Genomic DNA, 18,169 nt, shown 5'->3' on the forward strand with positions numbered 1-18,169 from the left:
GATAGGTAAACTTAACTAACAGACACTTTGGGGGCATGTACTTTCTGATAAGTAAACTTCACAGACACTTTGAGGGCATGTACTTTCTGATAAGAAAACTTAACAGACACTTTGGGGGCAAGTCCTTTCTGATAAGTAAACGTATTGAGGGCATGTACTTTCTGATAAGTAAATTTAACAGACACTTTGGGGGCATGTCCTCTCTGATGAGTAAACTTAACAGACACTTTGGAGACATGTCCTTTCTGATAAGTACTTAACAGACACTTTGGGGACACGTCCTTTCCGATAACTAAACTTAACAGACACTTTGGGGACACGTCCTTTCTGATAAGTAAACTTAACAGACACTCTGAGGGCATGTACTTTCTGATAAGTAAACTTCACAGACACTTTGGGGGCGCATGTATTTTCTGATAAGTAAACTTAACAGACACTTTGGGGGCATGTACTTTCCGATAAGTAAACTTGAAACAAAGACTTTGAGGGCATGTGCTTTCTGATAAGTAAACTTCACAGACACTTTGAGGGCATGTCCTTTCTGATAAGTACACTTAACAGACACTTTGGGGGCAAGTCCTTTCTGAGAAGTAAACTTCACAGACACTTTGAGGGCATGTCCTTTCTGATAAGTAAACTTAACAGACACTTTCGGGGCAAGTCCTTTCTGACAAGTAAACTTAACAGACACTTTGAGGGCATGTCCTTTCTGTTAAGTAAACTTAACAGACACTTTGGGGGCAAGTCCTTTCTGATAAGAAAACTTAACAGACACTTTGAGGGCATGTCCTTTCTGATAAGTAAACTTAACAGACACTTTGGGGGCAAGTCCTTTCTGATAAGTAAACTTAACAGCCACTTTGGGGCAAATCCTTTCTGATAAGTTAACTAAACAGACACTTTGAGAGCATGTCCTTTCTGATAAGTAAACTTAACAGACACTTTAGAGACATGTCCTTTCTGATAAGTAAACACTTAACAGTCACTTTGGGGGCATGTCCTTTCTGATAAGTAAACTTAACAGATACTTTGGGGGCATGTCCTTTCTGATAAGTAAACTTAACAGACACTTTGGGGGCACGTCCTTTCTGATAAGCAAACTTAACAAACACTTTGGGGGCACGTCCTTTCCGATAACTAAACTTAGACACTTTGGGGGCACGTCCTTTCTGATAAGTAAACTTAACAGAGACTTTGAAGGCATGTACTTTCTGATAAGTAAACTTAACAGACACTTTGGGGGCGCATGTACTTTCTGATAAGTAAACTTAACAGACACTTTGGGGCATGTCCTTTCTGATAAGTAAACTTAAAACAGACACTTTGAGGGCATGTGCTTTCTGATAAGTAAACTTCACAGACACTTTGAGGGCATGTCCTTTCTGATAAGTACACTTAACAGACACTTTGGGGGCAAGTCCTTTCTGATAAGTAAACCTAACAGACACTTTGAGGGCATGGCCTTTCTGATAAGTAAACTTAACAGACACTTTGGGGGCAAGTCCTTTCTGATAAGTAAACTTCACAGACACTTTGAGTGCATGTCCTTTCTGATAAATAAACTTAACAGACACTTTGGGGGCAAGTCCTTTCTGATAAGTAAACTTAACAGACTCTTTGAGGGCATGTCCTTTCTGATAAGTAAACTTAACAGACACTTTGGGGGCAATTCCTTTCTGATAAGTAAACTTAACAGACACTTTGAGGGCATGTCCTTTCTGATAAGTAAACTTAACAGACACTTTGGAGGCAAGTCCTTTCTGACAAGTAAACTTAACAGACACTTTGGGGGCATGTCTTTTCTGATAAGTAAACTTAACAGACACTTTGGGGGCAAGTCCTTTCTGATAAGTAAACTTAACAGACACTTTGAGGGCATGTACTTTCTGATAAGTAAACTTAACAGACACTTTGAGGGCATGTACTTTCTGATAAGTAAACTTAACAGACACTTTGGGGGCAAGTCCTTTCTGATAAGTAAACTTAACAGACACTTTGAGGGCATGTACTTTCTGATAAGTAAACTTAACAGACACTTTGGGGGCAAGTCCTTTCTGATAAGTAAACTTAACAGACACTTTGAGGGCATGTACTTTCTGATAAGTAAACTTAACAGACACTTTGAGGGCATGTCCTTTCTGATAAGTAAACTTAACAGACACTTGAGAGCATGTGCTTTCTGATGAGCAAACTTAACAGACACTTTGGGGGGCGTTTTCTTTCTGATGGGCAAACTTAACAGACACTTTGGGGGCATGTCCTTTCTGATAAGTAACACAGCCCCTTAAATAAGTAACAAAGAACCTACACTATAGCCTGCAGCTGAATATCTTCTAGATATCTTACTGCAAACAACAATTCCACGCAGTTCCTAACCCAAACTATTCTCTACTTTACATTTGGCATTCAATGCAAGAGAGATATCTAAACAAGTAAAAAATGCGCAGAAGTTTCTTCGGAGCAATCGAGTTTTCTCTACAGCGTATCAAGGCCACCGAAAATAGATCTATCTTTCGGTGGTCTATGTATAATGCTGTATGAGCCGCGGCCCATCAAACTTTAACTAGGGCCGGTGGTGGGCTTGTCTATATCGTTGCCAGATGCATGATTGTGGCTAACTTTAACCTTATATAAAAAAAAAACTATTGAGGCTAGAGGGCTGCAATTTGGTATGTTTAATAACTGAAGGGTGGATGATCAACATGCCAATTCGTAGCCCTCTAGCCTCAGTAGTTTTTAAGTGATGAGAACAATTTTAGGAGGCTGAAAAATTTTAACCCTGATCAGAAAATCACAGGGAGCTCCTCTGGCTCTTGCTACAGCACAATCCAGGCTTAGACAGTTCACTATGTAAAAAATAACAAAGGATCAAGTCGATTAACCATGTTACTACGACACAGCAAAATGGGTGGTATCAAGAAGTATGCAGGGAAAAAGCAAAAAAGAAAATTAGCCAAAATAAACTGTATTTACGAGCTGCTTCTCTTCTCTCTCTCTCTCTCTCTCTCTCTCTCTCTCTCTCTCTCTCTCTCTCTCTCTCTCTCTCTCTCTCTCTCTCCAAGACAAGGACGACAAGCAGTTGCTCTTCTGTACAAACATAAGCTGAACAATATGAAAACGGCCAGAATTTCTCATCTAAAGTAAATTGCCGTAAACACTCAGCATAAGAAAAGAAATCCACAGGTCGAAAAAGAACACTCAATATTCACTTTACCATTATCTTCAGGTGTCAGAGACAAAGGGCCGCGTTTGCCTACGACCAAGCTTTGCTTCTTGGTGGGATTATCACTGGCGCTCTCGTCGTCTTCCTGCAAAGCCAGGTAAAATGCTTGCACGGTGTTCCAAAGGGCCTTGTTCTTCAGGGTCTCCTGGACGAATTCTCTGGGGCCAATGAACAAGAGATGAGTATGCGGAATCAGAAACAGACGAATGCTCTCCAAGAATCTGGAACATGAAAAATCAACCAATAGCAACTTATACTTGTTACTGTTTCAAAAATATTCTAATTTAAAACTCGAAAATTGGGATTGTTTACCTTGCTTTCTTGGCCACACTGAATCAACTGTATCTTGCGTGCCCGACAAGTCGTAAACACTGATGAAACCAGTGATACATAGGCAGCCCTATAGTACAGAAACGACTGTAAAGAGGAGACTGAAAGAGCTAAAATACCCAAAATATTTTAGGACAACGATTACACGCCACTAAAACTAATAAATAGCACCTAGATGGACTTTGTCAATATACTTCTGCCTTAACTGCTAGAGTGTTTTTATTGTACATTCGTTGATAAATCCCAGATGATTTTATCAAGGATTGAGGCAATTCAAAAGTAATCTTACCATGTAATGATCTGACTTGAATGTTAAAGAATCTTTTATAATTCAAAGAGAAGCACAAATTGTTCTAAATATTAATCGGGGAATATATAAACTGGCCACCCTTTGTTGTTAAAAAGATATGCAAGTTTTAAAATATGACTTAGATCATTAGTAAGATATTCGTTTTATATATATATATATATATATATATATATATATATATATATATATATATATATATTATATTATATTTATATCATATATACATACATTATATATATACAAACGCACATTTGTGTGGATAAAACGTGTGCAATGGTAAAGAAAAAGTAAGCGCAGATGAAACTATAAAAATTAACTGGTTGCTTCCTTTTATAAAATCTAATAGATATAACAAATGATAAAAAATTCCACAAACATTTCCTTCATTGCACATCTAGACTCTTCCTAATTCCAGAATAAAGAACATGGCTTAAAAAAAATTAAATTTCAAGATAATTTACAAAAGAATAAAATTCAGTGAAGAAAAAAGGAATGAATACCTAAATTAAGATATTCTCTCTCTCTCTCTCTCTCTCTCTCTCTCTCTCTCTCTCTCTCTCTCTCTCATCTGCATCACTACATGAAAAATTATAAATTCATAAAACATTTTTTAGTAGCTGAACCAGAATATGATGCAACTGGTTAAGTTGCTTATCTGAGCAAAAGTCACAGCCTTGTCTACTAGTGGCACTTTTGAATTAACTTCAGTGTCAGTTCCATGAATTACGAAACTCACTGAACAGAACACACTAACGAAAGTAGCCTTTTCTATAATCTCCTTGGTATGGTAATCTCTAAAACCCCGGATGCATTTTCCCGAGATGTGAGCGAGTACCGGGACCTTTCCCAGAAAAAAGTGGGACACCATATCTTAAGAACCAACTACAGAATTTTCTTGAAAGTAGTCTCATTATGTTTCCCACACTCAAACTACAATGGAGCTACTAATGTAACCTAGCCTAACCCAACCTAACCTAGGGGCATGGCAAAAAATCGGGCTGGTGCAATACTAGCATACATCTCAGAAATTTGCGCACGGAATGAAGCTGAACTTCACATGATCAAAATTATTTCTACATGAATCCTACTCTATATTAGCATTACATTTAGGCATTTACTGCAACTGATACGTTCTGGAAAAGCTATACGTACTGAAATACATTCTGAAAAGCTGTACGTTCTGAAAAAGCTCTACTCTGTCATGATGAAATAAGCTTGATATAATCGAAGTTATTTCTACAGAAGCCTGCTTAGTTTCATTGCTAAATATATGCTGCAACCGATACATGTGAAAAAGATCTGTTTTTTAACGTAATAATAAAATTATTATTATTATTATTATCATTATTATTATTATTCAGAACCTGAACCCTATTCATATGGGACAAGCCCACAATGGCCACTGACTAAAAATTCAAACTTCCAAAGAATATGGCGATCATTAGAAAGAAGTAACAGGAGGTAAAGCGAAATACAGAAAGAAGAGGTGAGTTTTTGGAAAAGAAAAATTAATCAACAAATTAATAAATAAATAGATAAAAATGCAAGTAAATTATTAAAATGCAAGGAGAACTATCTGGGTAGAAATGCACTGCATCTTCGCAGGAACTTTTGAAGTTCCAATTGCACGACATCCTCAGTGTGAGGAATGAAGGACCTCTGGAACATACATCTGAAAAACTTTTGTCTCACGAGAAGAATATCATATCAGTACAGAATTTAAGTCCGTCGACCGTACCGTATAACCTGTGAAATGTTGGAGTTGCTGGTCATATCGATAACGAAAACACGACACAGGGCCTCCTTTTCACCTCGCTTGAGATCGAGCAAGAGTTCGTTCGTGGGGTCAAGGCTGACCAGCCGTAGGTCCAGAATTGCTTCGGGTATGTAAGCATCTCGGAGTGATCTAGAGAAGAAAGTGATATTTATCAGTAGAATAGAATAAAATACAATATAGAATTTAGGCCAAAGGCCAAGCATTGGGACCTCTGAGGTCATTCAGCCCTGAAAGGGAAATTGACAGTAAGAAAGTTTGAAAGGTGCAGCAGAAGGAAAACCTCGCGGTTCTACTATGAAACAATTGTTAGAGAAGGTAGTAAGGCAGATGGAAGCAAGAAAATATAAACGGAGGTACAGTAAAAGGAGAGCTTTATCAATTTCAAACACACAGCCAAGAGGAGCTTTAAATTCCTAAACGTATTGATATTTTTTTTTATAAATTATGGTGTTGCCAGTATTCATATCATTGGTGCGATTCTTTAACTTCATTGTAGATAAATTATCATTTTTAATGAAAGTACAAATGTATATCCCGGGAGACGTCACAAACATCAATCTAGTTAGAGTGATGTTTGTGACGTCTCACAAACATCACTCTAACTAGAATGATGTTTGTGACGTCTCACAAACACCACAAACATCATTCTAGTTAGAGTCACCAACGCATGACCGGGCCATCGGTGGACGCTCAATCCGCAACGTTGCAAATGTCTTCAGTCAGTATCTACTATATGGCAAAATATTCGACATCAGAGATACCTTTTATTACATAAACAGATCATATTATGTGTCAGTTGCTCTTTAGCTTCATGATTCCATTTAATAAAATAGTATGCTATCAGCTGCTTCACTTCACTCTGACGTTATTATTCGAGAAAATATAATTTCATAAAATGTTCTGTTACCTTTACCTTAAAACAGAATAAACAATGCTGTTGTCTCCTTCCTTCACAAGCAGGGTGTGACAACCATCCATGTACGTTTGATAAATCTCTCGCACCAGGAAGCCCAGATGGAATTCACCGCCGTTACTAACTCGAGGGAGCGGTCCTCCGGCCTCAAGTCTTCCTCCCGTTTCGAAGAAAACTGAGAGAAGAAGAAAAGTGCTCGGTCAGGCTGATGTTGATTCCCTCTGCGGACTAAATGACCGGTTTTTGGGGAAAGCCCATGAATGTTGATTGAAATGAGCGCTGTTTCTTGCTTATCGAGAATAGAATAGAATATAGAATTTTGGCCAAAGGCCAAGTGCTGGGACCTGCGAGAACATTCAGCGCTGAAAGTGAAATTGAAAGTAAGAAAGTTACAAAGGCGTAACAGGAGGAAAACCTGGCAGTTGCACTCTGAAACAACTGTTAGGAGAAGGTGGAAAGTAAGAGGGAAGAAAGACAATATGAACGGAGGTGCAGTAAAAGGAACGAAATGGGTTGCAACTAGGGGCGTGAGGAACGCTGCGAAGAACCTTAAGTAATGCCTACCGCACACCGCATGAGGTGCAATGACGGCACTACCCCCCACCCTATGGGGAGAGATGCTCTGGAAAGCCGATGAATGTTTATTGAAATGAACGCCGCTTCTTACTTATCGTACTGGAAAGAGCATCTACTCGCTCAAAGCTAACGATTATTCTTGATAATTAAGGAAAGACTGAAGAGTTGTATAGCTGCACTCTTATCGTGAAAAGGTTTTACTATTTCGTGAAGATAGTAAGCAATTAACTAATAACGTATTTTAACGCGTTTTCCTTTCATCTATTAGTACACAGAAACAGGGAAACAGAGATAGAAATTCACAGTTTCCAGTGTTAAGTTAGCACATCTATCTAACAGATTATACATATTTCAAGTATACTCATCAAGTCCGCCTCTATTCACGCATAATCTGTCTTACCTTTTCCCCGTGTTGCCAATTCGAGATGCCAAACACCTCTGTCCATTGAGCGACTGCGAAAATCAGCCCCATGCACAAGAGTCTGCAATATAAGAAGGCAAGAAATCAATTTACCTCAGAATAATAATAATAATAATAATAATAATAATAATAATAATAATAATAATAATGGTGAAGAAATCCACAGTGGTGTAAGTGTAAATATATATAGGAAATATATATGCAAAGTTTTTATTTAATTTCCAATATATATATTTACAACTACATCACTGTGGATTTCGTCACCTTATTAATGAATCATGATAACAAAGAAAGACTATGTTTTACATGACAAAATACGCTTTTTGTCGCCACACATTTTTTTCTCATAGAAGACTTCCGGTTCTCTGCATGCGTCCTTCTCCACCCTCGTTGTCACATACCACAATCAACTAACCACCAGGTCAAGCTCAACAGAGTCCGGGACCTTTCGCTTGTGAGGGGAACGACCTAACCACTGGATCATCAGTACCCAAGCTCTTATATATTAAGGAATATTTCTAAGTTACTTTACCATACATATAATATGTAAAGACCTGCAGGATAAGTTTGCTCAAAGATTTACCTTACAGCGGAATCTTAAGGAGCACATTCATGAGCAACATCTATGAACTGAACTGAATATAGAATTTAGGCCAGAGGCCAAGCGCTGGGACCTATGAGGTCATTCAGCGCTGAAAAGGAAACTGGCAGTAAGAAGGTTTGAAAGATACAACAGGAGGATGACCTCGCAGTTCCACAGGGTGGAAAGTCAGATGGAAGAAAGAATATGGACGGAGGTGCAGTAAAGGGAATGAAAGGGGTTGCAGCTAGGGGCCGATAGCACGCTGCAAAGACTTAAGTAATGCCTACAGTGCACCAAATGAGGTGCAATGACGGCACTACCCCTCTACGAGGAACATCTATGGTTAGATGTCAAAATTAAGTTATTATGACTACATACCATTCAGGCACTTAAAAATCATTAAAATTCTAATTCAAGTTGTAGTGCGTATGTATGGAAAAGAATTCTATGGGCAGTAAATACAGAAAACTGAGCATTATGTGCTTCACATGTGGGTATGTACGTACAAAAATTCATATCCCTTTAAGAAGAATGAAGTTCACATTTGTATATGACACAGATATGTAATATCTCGGTTGGCAATCGTATACATTTGAAATGAAGCTTCAGACTCTTTCCAGTCTTTTATTTTGATATTCAAACGAATCACTTGCACTTCCCGAATTCCAATGAAACTCCGCGCAGGACAAATATGTTTGGTTATTTCAACTGGCGCCACAAACCTTACCTTACCCTATATATTTCAGAATAAACAGTTTAACAATTTTACTCTAACGCTTTCCTTTAACGTCTCCAAAAAGTGAAGACTTCGAGCGGTACCGAGGCACTGCGCCTGATACAATTGCATACCCTTCTTGTAAAAAGTGACGAACAGATTCTGTATATTTATGTATGTATGTATGTATGTATGTATGTATGTATGTATGTATGTATGTATGTATATATATATATATATATATATATATATATATATATATATATATATATATATATATATATATATATATATATATATATATATATATATATATATATATATATATATATATATATATATATATATATATGTATATACAGAATCTATTCGTCACTTTTTTACCAGAAGGGTATGCAATTGCAACAGCTGCAGTTGTACGAGTACCTTTGCAATGGTCGGCAGTTATGGAAATACAAGGTAAGTTTGTAGCGCCTATTGAAATAACCAACATATTTGTCCGGCGCGGTGTTTCAGTGTACATATATATATATATATATATATATATATATATATATATATATATATATATATATATATATATATATATAGAGAGAGAGAGAGAGAGAGAGAGAGAGAGAGAGAGAGAGAGAGAGAGAGAATAATACATACAGTACAGTACAGCACACACACACGCACACACATACACGCACGCACGCACGCACTCACACACGCACATATTTTTTTAAGGCATATTTCTAATAGATAATGACAAAAAATACTGAATAAATTATTATTTACCTAATGATTTATTCAGTCTTTTACAGAAGATTTTGCTTGTTGTGATTAATATTAAATACTTTCTTTTCTGTTCTTTAGTAATAACGTAATTTCCTCAGATGTTAACTTACGGTTTTTGTGTTAATGTTCCGGTTTCCTTTTTGTCCCTCATTATGCTTATTAGCTTTGCTCTTTGCTGTTAGTTTCGTGTTTAATTATTTTCCATTATGCTTTCATCTACAATTTAAAGCTCATTGCTGTACTGATAATTATTATTTACAGATATATATTTTTTAAAGTATACTTTGCTACCGCGCTCCATTTTAGTCTGATTCTTGGCGTCTGGACTTTTCATCTCTGTTTTTAGCCCTGAAGATGGGATTTGCATCCAGAAACGTAGGTGATGGACATAAATAAAATTATAACTGAAAATGCTGCAGTTTCTGCTGGCCAAAGACTGTTCCTATTAAAGATTCGACTTTCTAGAAGCGACAATGCCAGCGTCATGGACATGGAGGTGGTTCGAAGGGGGAGGGGGAGGGGAAGGCCAAAATTCAGATGGAATACGCAAGATAGAAGATGGAGAAGGCTTACACGGAACAGCGACCCCATATAGAGGTGGGCAAAGGCTGATGACAAAGAAGGAGAAGATAACAACTAGATTGAAATCAAGGAGTGGGTGGATATAATTTTAGGATTACTTCAAGATTTCCGTACAGGTAGACAGCAGCGCGTTACCGTGAACGGGATCTTTCACGCTGTGCCTAGTTCTCCTAGAAAAATTGGAGTAGATTTGAATCCCCTTGAAGCTCCACGACTGTTGCGGTTACGGGCCTCGAAAGAGCGACGGAGAAAACCGGAACGATTTGAAGCTCTTCAAGGAAGCCAGAAGGCTTCACAGTTCCTGAACTTTCTTCACGGGAGCCAGAGGGCTTCACTGTTCCTGAACTTTTGCCACTGAGGACTCCCCGGGATTCCGGAGACAATATTCTGAAGACGAATAATAAGGAAAACTGTAGACACCCGAGGACTCTGAAGACCTACGCTTCTTTTTTGAGACACCTGAGGACTCTGAAGACTCACCCTGCTTTTTTTAAAACTAAAGCTAAGCTGTGTGTCTCTTAGTAAGCAAAATGTACACAGCAATTATGAATGGTTTGTGTAAATTTGATTTTGGGCTGTTGCACCCGAATATCGTTGCTTTATTAGGAGCTCTTATGGTGACTGTGATGTCACATTTGAACGTTGGAAAATGGATAAACAAATTTTATAAGGAATCTACTCTACAAGTGGACGAATTCATTCCCATGGAAACACATAACCAGAGGATCAAGGACCTCGCAACAAGATATGAAAAGAAACTGCAGGCACTCGAGGGAAAATTACGCCAAGACGAACATCATAAGAAACAAACGTCAACTTCATTCTCTTGTAGCCGCTCTAGTCAAGAAAACTCCAAGTTAATAGCTGACCTTAGGAGAGAAATTCATCAACTACAGAAGGAGAACGGAAATTTAAAGAAAGACTTGTCTGCAGCGGAGGAGATTGTGGAGGGAGTTATGCGAATCATGAAGTGCAGCATTTTCACCATGGGCGGGATGATGAACCCCTTCGCCATGCAGGAAAAATTGATACGTACCATCTGCGGATTCGTCCTCGGAAAAAGAAAGGAAATGAAAGACAAGAAAGAGGCGGGAGGCGCTGCAATAGCCTCTCCCTATGGCGATTATATGGGTCCATACGGGGCATATGACCCATTTCCCCGATATGATAACTATGGAAACTTAGTAGGTGGCCCTTCGTTCAACCCTTACATGCAATTTGGACCATCTGAAGGCTGGTGGCCTGGCCCTCAGGGCATGCGTCCTCCAGGTCCTCCATTTGGAGGGCCACCAATGGGAGGCCAAGGACCTCCACCACCCGGAGGGCCACCAATGGGAGGCCAAGGACCTCCACCACCCGGAGGGCCACCAATGGGAGGCCAAGGACCTCCACCACCCGGAGAACCGCCAATTAGAGGCCAAGAACCTCCACCACCCGGAGGGCCACCAATGGGAGGCCAAGGACCTCCACCACCCGGAGAACCGCCAATTAGAGGCCAAGGACCTCCACCACCTCAAGGACCACCACCTCGAGGACCACCGATGGGATACCAAGGCCCTCCAACACGTCAAGGACCGCCGATGGGATACCCAGGCCCTCCACCACCTGCAAGACCACCTTTCAGAAGCCAAGGACCTCCACTAAATGGAGAGCAACCAGTGAGAAGCTCAGGCCCGCCACAAAATGGTTGGCCACCACCAAGATATTAATAATGTCCTGATGAGACCTGCAGAACCACTATTAAAAACCCAAGGCCCTCCACCACCACCTGCAGGGTGTTTACCTAGGGAAGCAACTGTTGGTGGGACAGTTGCTTCTACTGGGTAAATACTACTGGCCGAACACCTAAATCTTCTCCAAAAAATGCTTCTGGAGAAGATATGTGAGCAGCCCTTGGGCGACAGCTGCATGGTCAAAGGTGTTTACCTAGGGAAGCAACTGTTGGTGGGACAGTTGCTTCTACTGGGTAAATACTACTGGCCGAACATCTGGATCTTCGCCAAAGCCTGTTTCTGGAGAAGATATGTGAGCAGCCCTTGGGCGACAGCTGCATGGTCAAAGGTGTTTACCTAGGGAAGCAACTGTTGGTGGGACAGTTGCTTCTACTGGGTAAATACTACTGGCCGAACATCTGGATCTTCTCCAAAGACTGTTTCTGGAGAAGATATGTGAGCAGCCCTTGGGCGACAGCTGCATGGTCAAGGTGTTTACCTAGGAAGCAACTGTTGGTGGGACAGTTGCTTCTACTGGGTAAATACTACTGGCCGAACACCTAAATCTTCTCCAAAAATGCTTCTGGAGAAGACATGTGAGCAGCCCTTGGGCGACAGCTGCATGGTCAAGGTGTTTACCTAGGAAGCAACTGTTGGTGGGACAGTTGCTTCTACTGGGTAAATACTACTGGCCGAACACCTAAATCTTCTCCAAAAATGCTTCTGGAGAAGATATGTGAGCAGCCCTTGGGCGACAGCTGCATGGTCAAAGGTGTTTACCTAGGGAAGCAACTGTTGGTGGGACAGTTGCTTCTACTGGGTAAATACTGCTGGCCGAACATTTGGATCTTCGCCAAAGACTGTTTCTGGAGAAGATATGTGAGCAGCCCTTGGGCGACAGTTGCATGGTCAAAGGTGTTTACCTAGGGAAGCAATTGTTGGTGGGACAGTTGCTTCTACTGGGTAAATACTACTGGCCGAACATCTGGATCTTCTCCAAAGACTGCTTCTGGAGAAGATACGTGAGCAGCCCTTGGGCGACAGCTGCATGGTCAAAGGTGTTTACCTAGGGAAGCAACTGTTGGTGGGACAGTTGCTTCTACTGGGTAAATACTACTGGCCGAACATCTGGATCTTCGCCAAAGCCTGTTTCTGGAGAAGATATGTGAGCAGCCCTTGGGCGACAGCTGCATGGTCAAAGGTGTTTACCTAGGGAAGCAACTGTTGGTGGGACAGTTGCTTCTACTGGGTAAATACTACTGGCCGAACATCTGCATCTTCTCCAAAGACTGCTTCTGGAGAAGATACGTGAGCAGCCCTTGGGAAACAGCTGCATGGTCAAAGGTGTTTACCTAGGGAAGCAACTGTTGGTGGGACAGTTGCTTCTACTGGGTAAATACTACTGGCCGAACACCTAAATCTTCTCCAAAAAATGCTTCTGGAGAAGATATGTGAGCAGCCCTTGGGCGACAGCTGCATGGTCAAAGGTGTTTACCTAGGGAAGCAACTGTTGGTGGGACAGTTGCTTCTACTGGGTAAATACTACTGGCCGAACATTTGGATCTTCGCCAAAGACTGTTTCTGGAGAAGATATGTGAGCAGCCCTTGGGCGACAGCTGCATGGTCAAAGGTGTTTTACCTAGGAAGCAACTGTTGGTGGGACAGTTGCTTCTACTGGGTAAATACTACTGGCCGAACATTTGGATCTTCGCCAAAGACTGTTTCTGGAGAAGATATGTGAGCAGCCCTTGGGCGACAGTTGCATGGTCAAAGGTGTTTACCTAGGGAAGCAATTGTTGGTGGGACAGTTGCTTCTACTGGGTAAATACTACTGGCCGAACATCTGGATCTTCTCCAAAGACTGCTTCTGGAGAAGATACGTGAGCAACCAACTGGGCGACAGCTGCATGGTCAAAGGTGTTTACCTAGGGAAGCAACTGTTGGTGGGACAGTTGCTTCTACTGGGTAAATACTACTGGCCGAACATCTGGATCTTCGCCAAAGCCTGTTTCTGGAGAAGATATGTGAGCAGCCCTTGGGCGACAGCTGCATGGTCAAAGGTGTTTACCTAGGGAAGCAACTGTTGGTGGGACAATTGCTTCTATTGGGTAAATACTACTGGCCGAACATCTGCATCTTCTCCAAAGACTGCTTCTGGAGAAGATACGTGAGCAGCCCTTGGGAAACAGCTGCATGGTCAAAGGTGTTTACCTAGGGAAGCAACTGTCCCACCAACAGTTGCTTCCCAGGTAAACACCTTTGACCATGCAGCTGTTTCCCAAGGGTGCCTCACGTATCTTCCAGAAGCAGTCTTGGAGAAGATGCAGATGTTCGGCCAGTAGTATTTACTTAGGTAAACAGCCCCACCAACAGTTGAAGCAACTGTCCCACCAACAGCTGCTTCCTAGGTAAACACCTTTGACCATGAGGCTGTCGCCTGCTGGCTGCTCACGTGCATCTTCTCCAGAAGCAGTCTTTGGAGAAGATCCAGATGTTCGACTGCCAGTAGTATTTACCTGCAGTAGAAGCAACTGTCCCACCAACAATTGCTTCCCTAGGTAAACACCTTGACCATGCAACTGTCGCCCAAGGGCTGCCTCACATATCTTCCCAGAAACAGTCTTTGGCGAAGATCCAAATGTTCGGCCAGTAGTATTTACTCCAGTAGAAGCAACTGTCCCACCAACAGTTGCTTCCCCTAGGTAAACACCTTTGACCATGCAGCTGTCGCCCAAGGGCTGCTCACATATCTTCTCCAGAAACAGTCTTTTGGCGCGAAGATCCAAATGTTCGGAAGTAGTCAGAAGCAACTGTTGGTGGGACAGTAGTATTTACCCAGTAGAAGCAACTGTCCCACCAACAGTTGCTTCCCTAGGTAAACACCTTGACCATGCAGCTGTCGCCCAAGGGCTGCTCATGGTCATATCTTCTCCAGAAGCATTTTTGGAGAAGATTTAGGTGTTCGGCCAGTAGTATTTACTTCCAGTAGAAGCAACTGTCCCACCAACAGTTGCTTCCCCTAGGTAACAGCCCTTGGCGACAGTTGCATGGTCAAAGGTGTTTACCTAGGGAAGCAATTGTTGGTGGGACAGTTACTTCTACTGGGTAAATACTACTGGCCGAACATTTGGATCTTCTCCAAAGACTGCTTCTGGAGAAGATACGTGAGCAGCCCTTGGGCGACAGCTGCATGGTCAAAGGTGTTTACGTAGGGAAGCAACTGTTGGTGGGACAGTTGCTTCTACTGGGTAAATACTACTGGCCGAACATCTGGATCTTCTCCAAAGACTGCTTCTGGAGAAGATATGTGAGCAGCCCTTGGGCGACAGCTGCATGGTCAAAGGTGTTTACCTAGGGAAGCAACTGTTGGTGGGACAGTTGCTTCTACTGGGTAAATACTACTGGCCGAACATCTGGATCTTCTCCAAAGACTGTTTCTGGAGAAGATATGTGAGCAGCCCTTGGGCGACAGCTGCATGGTCAAAGGTGTTTACGTAGGGAAGCAACTGTTGGTGGGACAGTTGCTTCTACTGGGTAAATACTACTGGCCGAACACCTAAATCTTCTCCAAAAAATGCTTCTGGAGAAGATATGTGAGCAGCCCTTGGGCGACAGCTGCATGGTCAAAGGTGTTTACCTAGGGAAGCAACTGTTGGTGGGACAGTTGCTTCTACTGGGTAAATACTACTGGCCGAACATTTGGATCTTCGCCAAAGACTGTTTCTGGAGAATATATGTGAGCAGCCCTTGGGCGACAGCTGCATGGTCAAAGGTGTTTACCTAGGGAAGCAACTGTTGGTGGGACAGTTGCTTCTGCGATAAATACTACTGGCCGAACATTTGGATCTTCGCCAAAGACTGTTTCTGGAGAAGATATGTGAGCAGCCCTTGGGCGACAGTTGCATGGTCAAAGGTGTTTACCTAGGAAGCAATTGTTGGTGGGACAGTTGCTTCTACTGGGTAAATACTACTGGCCGAACATCTGGATCTTCTCCAAAGACTGCTTCTGGAGAAGATACGTGAGCAGCCAGCCCTTGGGCGACAGCTGCATGGTCAAAGGTGTTTACCTAGGGAAGCAACTGTTGGTGGGACAGTTGCTTCTACTGGGTAAATACTACTGGCCGAACATCTGGATCTTCGCCAAAGCCTGTTTCTGGAGAAGATATGTGAGCAGCCCTTGGGCGACAGCTGCATGGTCAAAGGTGTTTACCTAGGGAAGCAACTGTCCCACCAACAGTTGCTTCCCTAGGTAAACACCTTTGACCATGCAGCTGTTTCCCAAGGGCTGCTCACGTATCTTCTCCAGAAGCAGTCTTTGGAGAAGATGCAGATGTTCGGCCAGTAGTATTTACCCAGTAGAAGCAACTGTCCCACCAACAGTTGCTTCCCTAGGTAAACACCTTTGACCATGCAGCTGTCGCCCAAGGGTTGCTCACACGTCTTCTCCAGAAGCAGTCTTTGGAGAAGATCCAGATGTTCGGCCAGTAGTATTTACCCAGTAGAAGCAACTGTCCCACCAACAATTGCTTCCCTAGGTAAACAGCCCTTGGGCGACAGTTGCATGGTCAAAGGTGTTTACCTAGGGAAGCAATTGTTGGTGGGACAGTTACTTCTACTGGGTAAATACTACTGGCCGAACATTTGGATCTTCTCCAAAGACTGCTTCTGGAGAAGATATGAGCAGCCCTTTGGGCGACAGCTGCATGGTCAAAGGTGTTTACGTAGGGAAGCAACTGTTGGTGGGACAGTTGCTTCTACTGAGTAAATACTACTGGCCGAACATCTGGATCTTCTCAAAAGACTGCTTCTGGAGAAGATATGTGAGCAGCCCTTGGGCGACAGCTGCATGGTCACAGGTGTTTACCTAGGGAAGCAACTGTTGGTGGGACAGTTGCTTCTACTGGGTAAATACTACTGGCCGAACATTTGGATCTTCGCCAAAGACTGTTTCTGGAGAAGATATGTGAGCAGCCCTTGGGCGACAGCTGCATGGTCAAAGGTGTTTACCTAGGGAAACAACTGTTGGTGGGACAGTTGCTTCTACTGGGTAAATACTACTGGCCGAACATCTGGATCTTCTCCAAAGACTGCTTCTGGAGAAGATATGTGAGCAGCCCTTGGGCGACAGCTGCATAGTCAAAGGTGTTTACCTAGGGAAGCAACTGTTGGTGGGACAGTTGCTTCTACTAGGTGAATACTACTGGCCGAGCATCTGAATCTTCTCCAAAGACTGCTTCTGGAGAAGATATGTGAGCAGCCCTTAGGCGACAGCTGCATGGTCAAAGGTGTTTACCTAGGGAAGCAACTGTTGGTGGGACAGTTGCTTCTACTGGGTGAATACTACTAGCCGAGCATCTGGATCTTCTCCAAAGACTGCTTCTGGAGAAGATATGTGAGCAGCCCCTTGGGCGACAGCTGCATGGTCAAGGTGTTTACCTAGGGGAAGCAACTGTTGGTGGGACAGTTGCTTCTAATGGAGTAAATACTACTGGCCGAACATCTGGATCTTCTCCAAGACTGCTTCTGGAGAAGATATGTGAGCAACCTTTAGGCGACAGCTGCATGGTCAAAGGTGTTTATTTAGGGAAGCAACTGTTGGTGGGACAGTTGCTTCTACTGGGTAAATACTACTGGCCGAACATCTGGATCTTCTCCAAAGACTGCTTCTGGAGAAATACGTGAGCAGCCCTTGGGCGACAACTGCATGGTCAAAGGTGTTTCTCTAGGGAAGCAACTGTTGGTGGGACAGTTGCTTCTACTGGGTAAATACTACTGGCCGAACATCTGGATCTTCTCCAAAGACTGTTTCTGGAGAAGATATGTGAGCAGCCCTTGGGCGACAGCTGCATGGTCAAAGGTGTTTACCTTGGGAAGCAACTGTTGGTGGGACAGTTGCTTCTACTGGATAAATACTACTGGCCGAACATCTAGATCTTCTCCAAAGACAGCTTAGGGAGAAGATACGTGAGCAGCCCTTGGGCGACAGCTGCATGGTCAAAGGTGTTTACCTAGGGAAACAACTGTTGGTGGGACAGTTGCTTCTACTGGGTAAATACTACTGGCCGAACATCTGGATCTTCACCAAAGACTGTTTCTGGAGAAGATATGTGAGCAGCCCTTGGGCGACAGCTGCATGGTCAAAGGTGTTTACCTAGGGAAGCAACTGTTGGTGGGACAGTTGCTTCTACTGGGTAAATACTACTGGCCGAACATCTGGATCTTCTCCAAAGACTGCTTCTGGAGAAGA

General features: G+C 42.4%; 1 protein-coding gene across 1 annotated transcript in view; it reads right to left on the reverse strand.

Moving 5' to 3' along the window:
- LOC136839188 (uncharacterized) overlaps nucleotides 1-18,169 on the reverse strand; it is a 79,137-nt gene that overhangs the window by 18,513 nt on the left and 42,455 nt on the right. The window contains exons 9-12 of the mRNA XM_067104900.1: nucleotides 7,530-7,611; nucleotides 6,554-6,728; nucleotides 5,602-5,769; nucleotides 3,215-3,444 (exon numbers count right to left, since the gene is read on the reverse strand). Of these exons, the coding sequence (XP_066961001.1) occupies nucleotides 3,215-3,444; nucleotides 5,602-5,769; nucleotides 6,554-6,728; nucleotides 7,530-7,611 (655 nt within the window). The remainder of the gene's footprint in view (nucleotides 1-3,214; nucleotides 3,445-5,601; nucleotides 5,770-6,553; nucleotides 6,729-7,529; nucleotides 7,612-18,169) is intronic.

The sequence above is a fragment of the Macrobrachium rosenbergii genome, chromosome 6 (genome assembly GCF_040412425.1).
Source record: "Macrobrachium rosenbergii isolate ZJJX-2024 chromosome 6, ASM4041242v1, whole genome shotgun sequence".
In the NCBI taxonomy this organism is placed as follows: Eukaryota; Metazoa; Arthropoda; class Malacostraca; order Decapoda; family Palaemonidae; genus Macrobrachium; species Macrobrachium rosenbergii.